Source organism: Camponotus vicinus, unplaced genomic scaffold (assembly GCF_025532165.1).
Source record: "Camponotus vicinus isolate PSW18456_S1 unplaced genomic scaffold, iyCamVici1.0 SCAF_4, whole genome shotgun sequence".
Lineage (NCBI taxonomy): Eukaryota > Metazoa > Arthropoda > Insecta > Hymenoptera > Formicidae > Camponotus > Camponotus vicinus.
Genome location: NW_028141976.1, coordinates 471410 through 490938, shown reverse-complemented (window position 1 = coordinate 490938; position 19529 = coordinate 471410). Strand labels below are relative to the sequence as shown.

Genomic DNA, 19529 nt, shown 5'->3' with positions numbered 1-19529 from the left:
CGTCATGATACGCCACGGTCACACACTCACATACACGCTAATTAATACACGAAAATCGCCCGAAGATCGATTGCGGGGATGTCTTACGCAGCTTCGACAACTATTTTCGACAGCACAGATAGCGAACGCATTCCCCGCGATTTACTGCGCACGTGGTCGATATACGAGAGCCGATCGCTACGCGTTTTACGACACCCCGGAGAGAGACGAACGGTTCCTTATCGACTACGGCCGACGTTACGATCGTCCTTGATGCCTCGGTCGCTTGTCTCCGGTCGCCCGAAGTACACGAAAATTGAAAGCTCGGTACAAAGACCGAGTGACAACGAGACACGAAAATGGCGACGGCGACAGAGCGGCCGGTCTGCGGACGGAATCGCGTACGTGGCTTACAATATAGCGATGGGCTCACCGATACTTGCTCCCGTGGCTAGGGGGTGATCCTCGGCTCGTCCTCTCGCCTTGATCTTAGCTGCGACACACAATCAACGACAACGAAACAAAGCGACTATACGCCAAGAGCGCCCGCACCAGAATGACTCCTTGGATCTCACGATCCAGGATCGATAGCGGCGTCAATCCTGCGCGCAGGTGTGCGCGGATTCGCGGCCAATAGCGCCGCGACACGCGAGATAATGCGCCCCGCGACAACACCTTATCGGGGGCCGTAACGGCCCCGATAATTTAAAAATCTGAATTTCGGCGACCCTGATATCGGCGGTCCTCTTTTTATGCTGAACGTTCGCCCTCCGTCTTTGGAGGGTAGCGCCGACCGGACCCTGTTATCCCGGTCCAAGGCAGCGGTTTCTTTAAAGATTTTCCTCCTCTTGCTGCTGGGGCGAATTCCTTCCGCGACTCTGTGCTGTCCTGTTCCTCGGGCGCTATCTCCGCTCTCGACTCGAAGGCTGGAAGCGTCGTGTCGGTTGTCGCAAAAAGATCCCTCTTCTTCTTCTTCACGATGTTCTCCGGCGGAATGCCCAACGTACAAAATAATACAAAAAAAAATTAATTAATAAGGACGCGAAATATAACAATGGCTGGTCCCTCCGAAGATTTCGATACGGCTCTCGCTATTTCTTTTCTGACGCGGCTGCTCGGCTCGCGCCCCGTCAAGATATTCGGGGCGGATGGACGCGCGTCGGGGACGGCAACGTTACACCCCCCCCCTGCCAAGAGAGACTGTATCGGCTTCAGTCACCCATCATGGCCACGATATCGGACTTTCCACTCGTCCTTTCGCACATGTTCGGGCGACCAAAATACCCGAAGCCAAGGCAGACAAGAACACAAATCGACTGACACCAACACCAACGAAAAGAAACAATCAAAATAACAACAAAACAAAACAATATACTATACGAACGAGAAGCAACAGGTTGTTGTTTCCCACTAGCTTTCGCTCGCGCTGTCGTCTCTCACTGGGGCCCGCGGTCCCGTTTGCCGCAGGGCAAAGCTGCCAGATCTCCGCCGCAAGCAACATGCAACACGGCGTGGAGGGGGTAATGAGGATGTGAGCGTAAGCGTACGTGTGAGCTCGGCGCTTCGGCTAGCTTCGGATAGTAGAAGAGGACAGAATACAGTCTTCTGTCTTCTTCCTACCAACGAAAGCGACGGCCGACGCGCGACGCTACACGCTGCTCGCTCCTCGATATCTCGATATGCGCTCAATGTTTCTCTTACAGCTTTTTTATCGTATAATATGTTTATAATATGTATGTGTCTATTATATATATATTATAAATATATTATACAAATATATATACAAATATAAATATATACTAATTATATGACAAAAATATATTATAAAGCTATTTAATATAATAATTGAACTTGTTTTCTCCATACATATACATTTAAAATAATAAAATAAAAAAATTTAATGAGTGTGGCGATTTTCCACACCACCCACGGGGTATCACCAATGGCGCGTTAGGTTTTTTTATATGGACCTTCGCCTAGAGCCCTATTATACCACATTGCATTATTTTGTCATTTACAAGTATGATGTCTGTTATACAGACAAGATAATTTTTATACTCTTGCTTTCCACAAATATGATGTCTGTTACACAGACAAGATGTTTTTAATACTTTTGCTTTCCACAAATATGATGTCTGTTACACAGACAAGATGTTTTTAATACTTATGCTTTCCACAAATATGATGTCTGTTACACAGACAAGATGTTTTTAATACTTATGCTTTCCACAAATATGATGTCTGTTACACAGACAAGATGTTTTTAATACTTATGCTTTCCACAAATATGATGTCTGTTACACAGACAAGATGTTTTTAATACTTATGCTTTCCACAAATATGATGTCTGTTACACAGACAAGATGTTTTTAATACTTATGCTTTCCACAAATATGATGTCTGTTACACAGACAAGATGTTTTTAATACTTTTGCTTTCTACAAATATGATGTCTGTTACACAGACAAGATGTTTTTCACGTACTTACTTTTACAAGCGTAATGTTTTTAATAAATTTATTATTTATGAGATGAGGGGCCAGCTATGTCAATAGTATCTGCAGCATGTAACCTTAAAATACTTTTATTTTTTTTAGCAACGGTAACATATAATTTATCCGCTGACATAAGAGACAAATGCTTTTCATCAATTTTCATTTTGATAGCTGTCTCGCCTCTTGTTTTTAATGCAGATTTAAATACACAAATAGCATTAACAGTAGCTGACGAAAAACTGTTACGTTTTTTTGTTTTTAAATTATTTAAAAGAGAAAACATTCTTTCCGGATCGGCATTTGAATTTGGAAGAGATCTAATAGTACTTATAACATTTGTTAAATTGGGATATTTAGCAAGATTATTGTGTCGATTTTGTAAAATTTTTTTCCACATGCTGTCGAAATTTAATTTAGAAAAGTTTTGTTTTTCTTCCATTGTAAAATCTGATGGTAAGGCCATCCATTCCTTCTTTAAATCATCTTCATCAAAACCGCCGATAGTTTTAGCTATAAAAGAAACATCATTGAATGATGTTTCTCTATTGTTATCAAATAAACTTATATATGGTCTAAAAACTTGTAACTTTGATAAAAATATATTATTTAGAGGTAATCTTTTACGAATTTCTTCTGCAGCAGTCACATAAAATATTAAACAATTCTCTCGAACAATTGTAACTATGTTTATGTGACCTTTCAGAGTTAATTCGTTCAGATATTCCTCACATTCTGATCCCAAAATAATTTCATTAGTAGGTTTTTGATTTTCTTTTAAGGAGAATATAATATTTGGAGAAAGTGGTTTTAAATATTCTTCTTTTATAAAATTTCGACAGATTTGGAAAAGAAAGTTTAAAGATTTTGGATGCAATAAATGAATCCTTGTTTCTAATGCTTGAAAAAATGCATTAAATGCATTAAAGAAATTCAAAACGTATTTTAAAAATAGAAAATAAGCTTTTATCTCTACGTTGTTCATCATAGACAATAGATATTCTCCAGAATTTGTTTTTTCGCTCACAATCATTTCAGTAAGAAAGTATTTAATTGTATCCCAAGATTCAAGAAGTCTTTCGATACATAAATAATGCGAAAGCCAGCGCGTATCACATAATTTCAATATTTTGCGATTTGTTTCTTGGAAACACTCACAAAATTCACGAAAAATAGCCGTACGTTTTGGACTGCTATTGAGATAAGTAGCAATTTTTTTTAGAAATTCCTCGCAATATGCAGGCATTTTAGAACATGCAGCATGCGCTGCTAATGCGGAGGAATGACATGGGCATGAAAATGTTAATAAATGTGGACATATTTCTTCTAATTTTTTTTTAAACGATAAATGTTTTCCTGTCATAACAGATGCATTGTCACATGATAAAGCTACGATATTTAAAAATGGTATCTGTAATTTCCACATTTCACATTTAAATGCCTGAAACAACTTTTCTGCGCTTGAATCTTTGGCATCAATATCAATTAATTTAACTAATTGTGAGCGAATATCTAATGTCTCTGGATCAACGTATCGAACAAGAAAAGTCATCCATTTATCATTAGTTATATCAGATGTTTCGTCAATAAAAATTGAAAATTTTGTATTCTGAATTTTATTGACGACACGATCTGTTTCAACTGGGCACAAAACATTTGTAATAATGTTTTTACATTTTGTTCGGCCCATGCTCATGCTTTTTAATACATTAGGATCTTTTCCAATATGTTGAAAAAAGTTGAGGATTTCTTTTGCAGTTTGATGCGAAATATTTTTATCAGCAATTAATGCAGCATATCGAATTTCTGCTATTTTTTTTCGCTCTTCAAACGACAAAAGTGAATCATCTGTTATGTTTATATTTTCGTTTGTATTCTTTGTTTCTGTTTTAATTTTACATATTTCTATATGTGCTTTGGATTCTGCGTGACGATAAATTTTCGATAAATCACCTCTCATGGATTTATCGCAAAATGAACAAAAAAATGAATTTATATCATGTGATACTTTGCGTAACCATGGCTTAAATAATTCAATCTCTAGCCATTGGTCTTGAAATTTATATTTTTCGGATATTTTTTTATCTGAATTTTTATTATTATTTTTATTATTAGTACTTAAAGATGAATTATTTTCTTTAATATTATTTTTATGACACGCAGAATCCGCATGTCTTAAAACATGTGTGTTGCACGAAATATTTTTATTGCATATAATACAATGATACAAGCTCTCATCAAAAGCTACTTTGCGTATCCAACATTTAATTCGATCATCATTGAGCCAAGCATCTGAAAAGCTTCGCTTAGATTTTTTTCTCAATTCATCACACATTTTTGTGAAAAAGAAAATAGGCAGAAACAAAGAATTAAAGAAGAGTGAATAAAATAAGCTAAAGATGAAAAATGATAGATATTTAGAATATCTAGAATAGATAGAAATATAGAAATTTGAAATAATCAGAACTCACACACAAATCGGGATTGTGATAGTTTTTTGAACACCAAGATTTCAGAGCACGTATAAAAAAATACGTTTACTTGACAGTACAAGGCGACAAGATTATCTGATGAAAAAAAATGCCGCGAAACAAATGAACGGTATAAAACAAATGAAACGGCATGAAACAAATGCCGAGTGTGCCTCAGTGTCTGTTCACCACGGCTCAGCACGGCGACAGATTGAACATAATGTCTCGTAAGTAAATCATTATTTATACAAAATTATTAAGAAATTTTAATGTTTCTGTTCTAATTTTCTTTCTTAATTTTATAGAAGAAATTAATGAAGAGATGAATGCGCTGGTGCTGCAGGATGCACCTAATATGCAGCAGCTGCTGCAACAATTGTTGCAGCAGCTGCAAATATTTATGCAGCATCAGCAGCATCAGCAGCATCAGCAACATCAGCCGCAGCAGCCGCAGCAGCCGCAGCCGCAGCCGCAGCCGCAGCCGCCGCCGCCGTCGCCGCCGCAGGAACAGCAGGAAGAGCAACAGCAGGAGCAAAATGGTACATTATTTTTTATATTAAATTATATTTTATAAAATTATATATACATATATATATATATATATATATATATATATAATAATTTATTTGTTTTATTTTTCAGAAAATAAGCAAAAAAAAAGAGGAGGCGGGTGGGCCCGTGCCCGCTGGTACGCGCAGCGCAGCAGGGGCAGCAGGGGCGGCTGGGGCGTCGCGGGCGGTCGAGGAGGCGACCGAGGCCGAAGAGGTAGCTGGGGCCGAGGAAATATAATAAAAAATTATTATTATTATTATTAATATTATATATATATACAGATAATAAAAAAATAATAAATAATTCATAGAATATATTTATTTATCCAATATTTTCTTCCTTTTATCCTTTATTCCTAGATATTTTTTCCTCTTATACATATCAATACAATGTGGTATAATAGGGCTCTAGGCGAAGGTCCACATAAAAAAACCTAACGCGCCATTGGTGATACCCCGTGGGTGGTGTGGAAAATCGCCACACTCATTAAATTTTTTTATTTTATTATTTTAAATGTATATGTATGGAGAAAACAAGTTCAATTATTATATTAAATAGTTTTATAATATATTTTTGTCATATAATTAGTATATATTTATATTTGTACATATATATATTTGTATAATATATTTATAATATATATATAATAGACACATACATATTATAAACATATTATACGATAAAAAAGCTGTAAGAGAAACATTGAGCGCATATCGAGATATCGAGGAGCGAGCAGCGTGTAGCGTCGCGCGTCGGCCGTCGCTTTCGTTGGTAGGAAGAAGACAGAAGACTGTATTCTGTCCTCTTCTACTATCCGAAGCTAGCCGAAGCGCCGAGCTCACACGTACGCTTACGCTCACATCCTCATTACCCCCTCCACGCCGTGTTGCATGTTGCTTGCGGCGGAGATCTGGCAGCTTTGCCGCAGGGTCGTCCCGTTCGACATTCGCGATCTAGTTCTAACTACGGGTGGATTTAGGTGGTTTAAGCGTAAGGAAGAAAATCAAAAGAATGAGAACAGAAAGTGGCCGCAACCTATTTATTTATTAAAGACGCGATACAGAGGGCTTCGAACCGGAACGACAGCATAAATTAAAAAAGAGAAATTGTTGGTCCCAGCAAACCCCAAGGAGAAAAAAAATAGAGGAGTAGAGGAGGGCCGCGAACGACAGCTTTTAATAGGGCCCCGGGCGAGTGCCACCTCTCGCCCGGCGACCTCGCGGCGGATCAGGTCCCTGGTGGCCTCTGCCGCGGATGTACGGTCCTTGGGCCAACCATCCGGGACGGCAATGTGGTCAGGTTCGCACGGTGAATCCCCGGGTGCCGCACCGAAAACAGAAGTCCCCGGCTCTCTCGCGGGGGCACTCCCTGGCGAAATGGATGCGGGAGCCACAATTCCAGCATCCCTCCGGCGGGTCGGAACCGTCCGGTGAGGGTGGTCCGGCGGAAAGCCTCGGCCACTCGGAGGAAGCCGGCGAAATTCCCCGCTCCCGGGGGCTATCTTATGGAGACTGCATGATTGGAGCCTCCCAGTCCTCCGTTGACGTGGAGTCCGGTTCTGGTCCCACGGGTCCGGCCTGTACGGCGACCTCACACGCGGCCTCGACAGCCGTCTCGGTGGCCGCGTCTCGGGTAGTGGCGACAGCCTGGACCTCGGCGTATCTCTGCGCCGGGAACTCGCGCACCACGGCGCCGCGAGTCGTGACGCGCCCCTCGAACATCCTTCTTAGCTCGTCGGCCATGGCCGTCCAAAAGCCGTAGCTCGTCGACAGCATTCAGGACGTCGCGGTACCTCTCGCGAAATTCTCGCGACATTCTATTCTCTTTAATTAGTGAGTTAAATGCTTGGAAGGTCAGGTGGAACATTATGTGGCTTTAAATCCTTAATATGAACTTTGCCTAACGATCTATTAACGCATTATCATTTTTTGCAAATGAACCTGTGGTCGGAAACGTGTCATTACATCGCTACGGCATACGGAGTACTCGAAAGAGTCGGGACCTCGAAATATCACAAAAAATAGAAGTTTTACAAAAAATTGTTTCAAACTAAAGTTGTAGGGTGCAAAAAGGTCTATTTACTGGCGCCATGTGTTTGACCTTGGATGGCGTCGCCAAGGTCACGACAAAGCCACCTTGAATTTTTGAAATGGAACCCTCCACTTTTTATTGCATATTAGAAATCAGAAATAAAATACTTTATTTTCTAGATGATGATTTCAATCGGATACGTGCTTTAACAACAGTGCACAACAGTACTGTTTGGAGTACAAACTCAAGTCTACAAAAAAATGAAGGTTTTTATTTGCTCGAATGTCTGTAATAAAAAATGGCCCAAAATATCATACGCATCGGTCAGTTATAAAAGTAGATCCACCATCATTTACCACTTCTACCTTCATTCGCGGATAATAATACGATAGCTACAGTCGTCGACTTATCAGGAAAAACATTATAACTTCAATAACTTCGAAACGGCTTACTTAAAGTTGGTAAAATTAGTGCTTTAAAAAGGTCTCGAGAAGGGCTACAAGAATATGCAATAAAAAGTGGAGGGTTCCATTTCAAAAATTCAAGGTGGCCTTGTCGTGACCTTGGCGACGCCATCCAAGGTCAAACACATGGCGCAAGTAAATAGACTATTTTACACCCTACAACTTTTGTTTGAAACAATTTTTTGTAAAATTTATATTTTTTGTGATATTTCGAGGTCCCGACTCTTTCGAGTACTCCGTATGCCGTAGCGATGTAATGACACGTTTTCGATCACAGGTTTATTTGCAAAAAATGATTCTTATGGTGCCCCCGACAATCTCTGGAAATTTGTCGTTTGAATTTCCGAACGCCCTGTATATGTGCGCGCACTCAACAAGAGGAGAGGAACATCTTCCAGGAGGGAAGACGTTGTTGAAGACGTTCGTCAAGAGATTTCTCTCTAAGTCCAGAGCGAGAGGGTCCCGTTAGCGCACGGTGCGATAGTGCACGAACCCGATAGCACACGAAAAATTGAACACAATTCCCGATAGCCCACGTCCCGACAGCCCACGTCCCGATAGCACACAAGGTTCCACATGGGTTTGCAACGGGGGTGGGGGGTGGGGGTGCAGTCTGTGCGTGTACTTTCTCATTGGTGTGCTATCGGGATTGTGCGCGATTTACTTTGTGTGCTATCGGGACGTGGGCTATCGGGAATTGTGTTCAATTTTTCGTGTGCTATCGGGTTGGTGCGCTATCGCACCGTACGCTAACGGATCCCGCTCGCCCAGAGCGACCTCAACAAAAAGAGGAACCAATTACACGATTGTCAACAATTCAACGCTACATATTTAACTTCGACTGGTGCTGAAAAGGAATTTCTCGAAACTTCAATAAGGACAATTTAGACTGCAGACCAAAAAGTCGAAAAATTATGTTTATTCGTTCCTTTTGCAATCCAAAAAAGTTTGAAACGCGGTCGCCTTTCTCGACGCTCCAGATCGGCTCGTCGGTTAGTCAGGATTCGAGAGAAGGGGAGAATCAAGCTAGTGCGAACAATTCGGATGCGTGGAAAAATAATCTTTATTACTAAGAGTATCTAAAGTATGTACAAGTGTTATGTTTGTGTGCGCGTGTGTGTGCGTGTTTGTCGTAGTGCGTCTGAAATTCTAATCGTGATTAAATCTAGGCGGTAAGCTATGTACAAGGCAGGACGCAAGCGCGGGCGGAATACCGCAACGGTAAGCGGCGCAATTTATAACTACTGTACAAAGCTGAGTGTCGCGTCAGCCCTGGAATCCGGAGACACCCGGTCGAATCGAGAGACACCTCGACCCGAACTGGTAGCAAGAGACCGGAGACACCCGGTCAAGCCAAGAAACGTCTCGGCCCGGACTGGTAGTCGAAGACACCCGGCGGGGGTCGAGAAACACCTCGATCCAAACTGATATCAGGATGCCGGAGACACCCGGCGGGGATCGAGAAACACCTCGATCTAAACTGGTATCAGGATACCGGAGACACCCGGCGGGGGTTGAGAAACACCTCGAGCCGTCTAGGAAGCGAGCCCGAGAGACACCTCGGTTTCGGGAGATCTGGTCGGAGCGTTCGGTAGGATCGCAGGACGGGATCTGGTGCCGGTGTGCCGGCTAGGCCGGTTTATATACCCGGCCGATCGCATTCCACGGTACCCCTTCCAGGTAGGCCACTCAGGTAAGGCGAATGCATAAGACCGAGACAGCAGATGGTCGAGCGAGCGAGCGAAGATGACAGCAAGCGTCAGGCAATGCGTACGAGTGGGGCACCGTGTGTGCAAGCGAGACAGCGAGTGAGTGTATGCGTGCAAGCGAGACCGCGAGCGAATGGATGGGTGCAAGCAAGACAGAGCGTGGATAGAAAGGGTGAAAGAAAGAGAAGCATGAGAGTATTAGAATATATTTGTTAGTAAGGACGCATATGCGCCGTTACAAGTTGTTTCGTTGGTTTGAATAATACATATCGATAAAAGTTTTTACATTAATTTTTGTACCGGCCCATGTACAAAATATTTTGCGATTTTCGAAATTTCTTAAATATAGTTGTTAATGCTTTTTTTCCTACATACGGTATGGGTATAGTCGCGAAGTTTGTGAGTACTTTATGAAGATTTTGATATTTCTATATATTTGAAAAGAAAAACGTATGTCACAATGAATAATGAATAACGAATTAAATATTACTCGCTTTGTTTATCTGTTTGTCAAGCTATTTGTCGCACATTCAAATGAGGATTTTCTTGAATGAGAAATCTATCAAGCTCTATCACTTCATTGATGCGACGATATTCTATATATCAACACCTCGCCCTCGCGTTACGCACTCCTCCGTATAGTTTCATCTTATCTTTCGGCCAATCTACGTATAAAGAGTATGCAATTATATGAAATGTTTATATATTCTTGTAAATAGACATAAAATATGTAAAGTATATCAAGCTGCAAAATATTTATAATCTTGTAAATGTGCATTTACTTTTAGAATTAAACGTTTAAATCTTACTCTTTCGTAAAGTAATTTATTACCTTCGAAATGATTGTCTTACGTGGTGCTGGTATATCGTCAGAATATATATACAGCCTTGGCCAAAAGTATTTGCCACCCCCCTCAATTCTTAGAAATGTAACTTCTTTTGACTCTAACCAACTATTTTGTATATTGTTACGTATCGGCACGCTTAACTGAATAATCTAAACAAAGCATCACATCATAAACACGCAAGAACAAGTCGCGACACGTTTACAATAGTAAACTTGAATTTTGCTTGTAAGTATTTAGTTTACTGCGGACGCTCGAAGTGTGCACATTGCTCAATAATCTTTAACTTATAGTGGATTATTCTAAAGAATAATATTATTTTTCTACAAAAATGCCAAAAACGTGCGAATTGGATTTAGATAAACGTTTGAAAATACAATTACTTTTTGAGGGAGGAAAAAATAAGACACAAATCGCAAAAATAGTGAAATGTCCTCATAGTACTGTGAGATACACCATGAATCATTATAAAAGGACTGAAAGTCACGAAAACTTAAAAAGAAGTGGAAGAAAACGCATCACAAGTGCGAGAGAAGACCGGCAATTGGTACGCACTTCTTTAAAAAATCGAAAAAAGACGTCTTTCGAGCTGACTGCTGACTTATTCGGAAGCACTGAGAAAAAAGTTTCTGCCAGAACAGTAAGGAAAAGGCTTCAAAATGCCGGGCTCAAATGCTACAAAGCTAGGAAGAAATCCTGGCTGTCAGATAAGAATAAAAAGAAGCGCTTGCAGTGGTGTATGGAACATAAAAATTTCACTGAGGAGGATTGGTCGAATATTGTGTAATCGGACGAGTCTAACTTCGAAGTATGTTCATTTGAAACACATTATAATAATAGAGGAACAAGTAAAATTATTATTAGTTGTCCTTTAGAAGTTTAATGATTTTTGTAATAATTTCAGGTGTTTGGTACCGCGGGTGCAACCTATGTCAGACGCAGAATGGGCGAAGAATACAAGCCAGAATGTGTGATACCAACCGTAAAACACGGAGGAGGAAGTATAATGGTGTGGGGTTGCATGTCGGCACATGGAGTGGGCGAAATCGTGATGTGTGAGGGCCGAATGGATTCAAAAAAATACATCCAAGTACTGAAAACTGCGCTAGAACCGTCTTTTAATAAAATGTTCGGTGACACCAACATGGATAGCGTCCGTTTCCAGCAAGACAACGCGCCGTGTCACGTGTCGCGATTGACGATGAAGTGGTTCTCAGATAATGGGGTTGAGCTCCTGGATTGGCCTCCTCAGTCACCGGACCTCAACCACATTGAACATCTTTGGTCGATACTGAAGCGCAAGATTAGGGAACACTCTATCACATCAAAGGAATCACTAAAAAATATTTTGATTCAGGAGTGACAGGCCATTACTCCACAAGAATGTCGACGTTTAGTATCGAGTTTACCAAAAGGAATAACTGCTTTCGTTAAAGTAAAAGGTTTCTCTACAAAATATTAATTTACTATAATAAATATTTCCACTTTCATCAAATGGTATTGTTTATTTAACCTGAATGTAAAATAATTTAAAGTTATTGAGGTTTTACATAGGTGACAAATATTTTTGGCCAAGGCTGTATATATATATATATATATATATATATATATATATACAGAGTGAGCCATTTTAAATAACGCACGCAATTATTTCGGAAACAAAGCATTTTAGAGAAAAATGTTTCAGACAAAAGTTTTATGGTTTCGAGGGGGTCATAAGATGGTATCATTGGTTTGACACTGAAGAGTCATTTGAAGGTCACGTGAAGGTCACTTCAATTTTTTTAAATGGAAAACCCTATATATTTTTGCACACTCTTGTAGCTTATCTCGAGAGCTTTCCAAAACACTATAATTAAGTATCTTTTCGTTAAGTACTTTTTGAGTTATGAGGCTTGAAATAATTTCTTAATTTTACATAAACCGTAAAATATCTTGTAAAATATTCATTTTTCGATTATCTTACCTTAATACTATTACGTACAAAATAATGAGAGGAATCAACTGGTGTAAAGAAAACACATAATTGTTTCGAAAAAAAAAATGTAATTTGCGATTAACAATTGCATTTTTTCTTATATATATATATGTACATCTTTTTTAAATATGACAAAAAAATATTAATTACTAAAATCAAAATTTTAATTATAATCTATTGAATACTATTACAAAACTTTTTATAATGCGCAGAAAATTCAAATACTACAATCTAATATAATGAATATCTTTTTGAATGAATTAACAATTCCATATTTTTTCTTAAAAACAACTATGTGTTTTCTTTACACCAATCGATTCCTCTCATTATTTTGTACATAAAAGTATTAAGGTAAGATAATCGAAAAATGAATATTTTACAAGATATTTTACGGTTTATAAAATTAAGAAATTATTTCAAGCCTCATAACTCAAAAAGTACTTAACCAAAAGGTACTTAATTATAGTGTTTTGGAAAGCTCTCGAGATAAGCTACAAGAATATGCAATGACAAATAGTAGGTTCCATTAAAGAAATTAAAGGTGACCTTCATGTGACCTTCAAATAATTCTTTAAGGTCAAACCAATGATACCATCTTATGGCACCCTCGAAACCAAACAACTTTTGTCTGAAACATTTGTCTCTCCCGGGCTTGGTTTTCGAGTTATTCTCCATTAAATGTTAAAATGGTCCACCCTGTATATATATACAGGGTGTCCAAAAAGTTCCGATACAGCTGAATATCTCACAAACGGTGCATTTTAGAAAAAAATGTTTCAGGCAAAAGTTGTATGGTTTCAAGGGGGACATAAGGTGGTACTATTGGTTTGACCTTGAAGAGTTATTTGAAGGTCACGTGAAGGTCATTTCAATTTTTTTAAATGGAACATCCTATATATTTTTGCACACTCTTGTAGCTTATCTCGAGAGCTTTCCAAAACACTATAATTAAGTACCTTTTCGTTAAGTACTTTTTGAGTTATGAGGCTTGAAATAATTTCTTAATTTTACATAAACCGTAAAATATCTTGTAAAATATTCATTTTTCGATTATCTTACCTTAATACTTTTATGTACAAAATAATGAGAGGAATCTATTGGTGTAAAGAAAACACATAGTTGTTTTTAAGAAAAAATATGGAATTGTTAATTGCAAATTACATATTTTTTCTTAAAAACAACTATGTGTTTTCTTTACACCAGTTGATTCCTCTCATTATTTTGTACGTAATAGTATTAAGGTAAGATAATCGAAAAATGAATATTTTACAAGATATTTTACGGTTTATGTAAAATTAAGAAATTATTTCAAGCCTCATAACTCAAAAAGTACTTAACGAAAAGGTACTTAATTATATTGTTTTGGAAAGCTCTCGAGATAAGCTACAAAAATATGCAATGACAAATAGTAGGTTCCATTTAAGAAATTGAAGGTGACCTTCATGTGACCTTTAAATAACTATTCAAGGTCAAACCAATAATATCATCTTATGGCCCTATCGAAACCAAACAACTTTTGTCTGAAACATTTTTCTCTCCCGGGCTTGGTTTTCGAGTTATTCTCCATTAAATGTTAAAATGGTCCACCCTGCATATGTACTTCTCGATACGTTCATTACAGCTGTACGATTAAAATTATGCATGTATCAATATTCTTCGCATTCCATTAAACCTACCTTCCGCATCCATCCATAGTAAATTCGTTGAAATAACAAATAATTAATTTTTACCGTTCAGTTATTTCAATTACTCAGTTGTTTAATGTAAATTAATTAATTTACTTTACAATTAAATTAAACGCGATTATTTAATTAATAGGAAAAGAATTACACTTTATTTTTATAGAACATCGTCGCTTCAGTGAATTGATAGGGTAGGCTTAGATTTCGCATTCAAGAAAATCCCTATTTGAATGTGCAACAAATAACTCGACAAGCAGATAAGATTAATAAAGCTAGTAAAATTTAGTACATTAAAACGAATAAATGAAAAACAAAGCGGTTGTTACGTCCCGGCTGGGCCGCGGCTCCTATGAGTGTTCGGGCCTCGTGCCAGACTGGTCGCACTTTTTCAGGGGCTAGGCCCTGGGGATATGCCTGCGACTAGGCTACCCGAACGACAGGTTCCCCTTAGTGAAGGCGAAGCGAGCAGCTGTGTTATCGACTGTTAAAGGCTTATCGGCAGTCGTGATGTCGATAAAGTGAATCGATGGAAGCTGTTTTACCGACCGTCAGAGTTCGCTAAGTAATTAGTAGGAGAAGTTACCGATGCGCTCGTTGGCGTGGTGATCATGGGAAGTCCCGAACGGTAAAGCTGGGGGGAATAGTGCCGCCTACGAAAACCTTGATGGGGTCGGGAAGTGAGTAATAATTGATGCCCTGCTGTCGTAATTCTCTAGCAAATCTAACATATGCGGCGATACACTGATTGCAATCAAATGGGAAGAAATTAGCAAGGTTGCGTAAACAAACGGTGCAATGAACTTCGGTATAAGTATTACTGTCTATGGCCAGATGAACGTTAAAATGTGCGTACGATTCCTTATTGATGTTGTTTGAGTTCGCGAAACAATAGGCGCAGTAGGGTATTAAATGAACCCTATGGGCGAAACCGGAGATATAGGTGCAGCGGATGTCCGCGAGTCGGCGGTATACCTCGTCGGGCGATTGCTCGCGGTTCATGTGGACGTAGTTTATTGAGTTAGGGGAATGAAACAAAATGTGACGACCAAATCCGCAATAAGGTTGATTATTTATTTATCTATTCTTAGGTTGGCTGTCTACATAAAAAGGTAGGAAGCGTGCGGGAATGATATTTCTTCCGTTTGGAATTTCGGTACAGGTCGAAAAGTGAAACTCCGAAAGGGTTAGGGCAATGAAATCCAGGTAAAGGGTTGCTCGGTCCGCAGGGTCGGTGTGGGTCCTTGCCTCATCTGCAAGCAATAAAAGTGAAACCCTCGCGGTCCCTTTGTTTCGGGGTTTGCGTTCCAACGGGATGCGAGATTTCGCCGGATTCGGTGTATATGGCTAATCTAATATGATCGGTTGATCCGCGGAGCCCCAATGCTCGGGAGTGCTGGCGCCGTATTCCGTGTGCAAAATTTCCGCGCGGATTTGGAGGTATCTTATTCTCCGGGGGTCCTCGGGTACGTAATCCAGGGGCGGCAGTGACGGGTTGCTTCTTACGGTTGCCAAGTTACGTGGCCACCGGAAATATTCAATTGATTTAATGCGAATGTCTTTCCTTATTGGTTTAGTTCTCTTTAATTGAAACCGCGAATCGAAGAATGCCTCGTACTCTGTGTCGAGGTAGTTGCGCTCTGACCCATATTAAGCCGGCCCCCCACTAACGCCAAATAAAATCTTATCCATTAAATAATTTAGTGCTAATTATGTGCTAATTTGTTGCCGTAGTCCGGATTTTGTTGCTCAAATCGTTTAGCAGAAAATTACGTTTGAAGTGGGGGGGGCCAGCTTGACATTCAGCTAGCCCCCCCCATAATGAAAAAAATATATAAAATGCTCCAATTAAAAAATCAATTACACTAGAATTTGTTGCTCGTTTTAAACTATTAAAAACCGACACTTTGTCGGCGCGAAGCTTGTACGATGCGCATTAATATAACATAAATTAACTAAAAGAATTTGTTGCTCGCGTCTTTTTGGTATTAAAATAATCTGTAGACAATATGCTATCAAAATATATAAGAGACCGAATTTGTTGCTCGTTTTAAACTATTAAAAATTGACACTTTGTCGGCGCGAAGCCTGTACGGCGCGTATTAATATAACATAAATTAACTAAAAGAATTTGTTGCTCCCATGTTTTTGGTATTAAAATAATTGGTAGACAATATACTATCGAAATATATAAAAGACTAAATTTGTTGCTCATTTTAAACTATTAAAAATCGATACTTTGTCGGCGCAAAGCCTGTACGGCGCGTATTAATATAACATAAATTAACTAAAAGAATTTGTTGCTCGCGTCTTTTTGGTATTAAAATAATTGGTAGACAATATACTATCGAAATATATAAGAGATTGAATTTGTTGCTCGTTTTAAACTATTAAAAACCGACACTTTGTCGGCGCGAAGCCTGTACGGCGCGCATTAATATAACATAAATTAACTAAAAGAATTTGTTGCTCGCGTCTTTTTGGTATTAAAATAATTGGTAGACATTATACTATCGAAATATATAAAAGACTGAATTTGTTGCTCGTTTTAAACTATTAAAAACCGACACTTTATCGGCGTGAAGCCTGTACGGCGCGCATTAATATAACATAAATTAACTAAAAGAATTTGTTGCTCGCGTCTTTTTGGTATTAAAATAATTGGTAGACAATGTACTATCGAAATATATAAAAGACTGAATTTGTTGCTCGTTTTAAACTATTAAAAATCGACACTGTCAGCGCGAAGCCTGTACGGCGCGCATTAATATAACATAAATTAACTAAAAGAATTTGTTGCTCGCGTCTTTTTGGTATCAAAATAATCTGTAGACGTTATACTATCGAAATATATGAGATTGAATTTGTTGCTCGTTTTAAACTATTAAAAACCGACACTTTGTCGGCGCGAAGCTTGTACGATGCGCATTAATATAACATAAATTAATTAAAAGAATTTGTTGCTCGCATGTTTTTGGTATTAAAATAATTTATACACATATTATTGAAATATATATCCAACAAGAAAGAAATTTTATGAAAAAAATAAAGTACTCTACTAGTTTCAGACATGTTTATCAGTCAAAATAACAATATGTCGTTATTTCCAATCGTCAAATTAAGTTCTCGTACCGTTTTATAAAAATTTGTTTTATATTACGTTAATTATTATAAATAAACAACATTTATTTTGGGAAAATAATTTCTTAAAAGAATTTTTGTTTTTTATGACATTTATTATTTAATACTTTTCATATAGTATGTTAGTTAAAAATATGTATGTTCTCCTATTATGTATATACATATTTCGTTTTTTGTAATAAGAATGAAATAAAATATGAGATTTGGTAATAAGAATATATAAAATATAAAATACTATATATGAAATATAAAATACTATAAAATATAATATCCAAATATACTCAGTGTGTTTGTGTGTGTGTGTGTGTGTGTGTGTGTGTAAACAACGTTCTATTTTTATTATGTAATATAATTATTATGCAATATACAAAATGATATGTGGACAAGCAGTATAATAATCACTTAAAGTTATTTCTAATTCTTTACAATCGTCATATTTTATCCATTTGTTTCGTCGATAACTAATGGCAGTGTAATGGCCAATACTTTCATATATATTATTCCTAGTTTGCTTCATGGGCGCTTTGATGTTAACTATTCCAGCAAGAGTATATTCTTTCGCCATAAATGAAAATTTAATTTTCTTTGGTATATTTTGTATTGGAATAGCATATTCCTCTCCATCTTCAGGATTGGAATATATCTCCATTATAATAAATCGTCCTGAAAGTTACCACATTTTATTAATTACTTTATATTATATATAGTATGTGTGTGTGTGTGTACACACACACACATATGGTATATTTTTATGTTAAAATATCAAAATTAATCAATTTAATTTTAATATTTGTAATTGTTTGTTTATTAATTTTGAATAGATATTTTTTATAAAACATTTTTTAACAGAGAAATAAAAATATTACTGTGATTTAAAATATGTATATATATGTATATATATATGTACACTCTCTCTAGAAAAATAAAATTTGTTTTTTAATTTTTCTCATTTTGAATACTAATATTTTGGATGTAGTTATTAGGAAAGATTGTATTGCAAAATTAAAAATTACATATATACAGTTTATAAATATACTACACACTTTATAAATATACTAATCATTTATTGAGAAACACACAATAAATTGTAAATTAAAAAAGTTTTATATGTACATAAAAATATTAGATAATTTTAAATTATTTCATATATTTTTAACACAATTTAATAAGTTAATAGATATTACCTATATTGGAAATTGTGGTGTTCTCCAATCCATCACAACCTGATTGGCAACAGGATCGCAATCCTTGAATTGTGATATCTTTTTCAATTTCATGAACATTGTTCTCTAATAATACTGAAAGTTTAACTTGTATTAATGGTAAAGCTTTAACTCTTTCAGGACAACCGTTAGTACATCTTGAAACTTCCTCAAATGATGGATATCTTTGAAACAATTTTCTACATAAAAAGCCAATTGACACTTCGCAATTAATAAGTATACAATTATTAGGTAACATTTTACTTGGAAATATTTCTTTCAAGATCATTGCACGAAGTCTATAAGATGATTTTTTAATACCATTAGATGTTATTTCTTTAATTAATTCAAAAAATTTAAAATCTGTCTCAGTAAATATAAGATCTCTAATAATTTCTGTGTCAAAATAAGCAGCAAGAAATAATTGTAAAATGCTATCAAATGCACAAGTATTCATTAATGAATATTTTTCTTTTCCAATGTGAACTGGTCTTAAAGAGAGATCATTACCATTTTTCATTATTGGAATCTTACATATATTACTTTTTAATAAAAATTCATTTCGTATACTATCCTTTTGTAAGTATCTTCCTTTAGGTTGTGTGTCAGCTGTTGCCAAGCCACGCCAATTTTCAATTTCTTTTGTTGCAATTATATCTTGAACATTATTAATTTGTTGGCAATCAACACATATCCGTTGCTGTCCATAACCTTCTTCCCCAATTGATATAGAACATCCATCCAAAGCGTGTACATATTTTTTGCATACATAACACGTGTGTCCGCCAGTCGGTTCATGTCCATTTTCACAAGCTGGGCATTTTTTTTCGCTTGTTATATTATTTTGCCCAACGATCTCGTTATTCTCTTCACTATAGTGAATATTTTTCTCTAATTCCATTGTATCTCTTAACATAATCTCTTGAGTATTTACATTTGCTATTTTTATGCGACCACTCATGAAATTCACATGCTTCATTACAAATT

General features: G+C 37.2%; 1 protein-coding gene across 1 annotated transcript; it reads left to right on the top strand.

The window, feature by feature from the left end:
* The first annotated feature begins 3421 nt into the window (after nt 1-3421).
* On the top strand, nt 3422-5904 carry LOC145969801 (uncharacterized). The gene is made up of 3 exons (XM_083096060.1): nt 3422-5480; nt 5584-5706; nt 5897-5904. The coding sequence occupies exons 1-3, from the start codon at nt 5264-5266 to the stop codon at nt 5902-5904; spliced, it is 348 nt and encodes a 115-aa protein (XP_082952186.1). The 5' UTR covers nt 3422-5263.
* Nucleotides 5905-19529: the final 13625 nt, after the last annotated feature.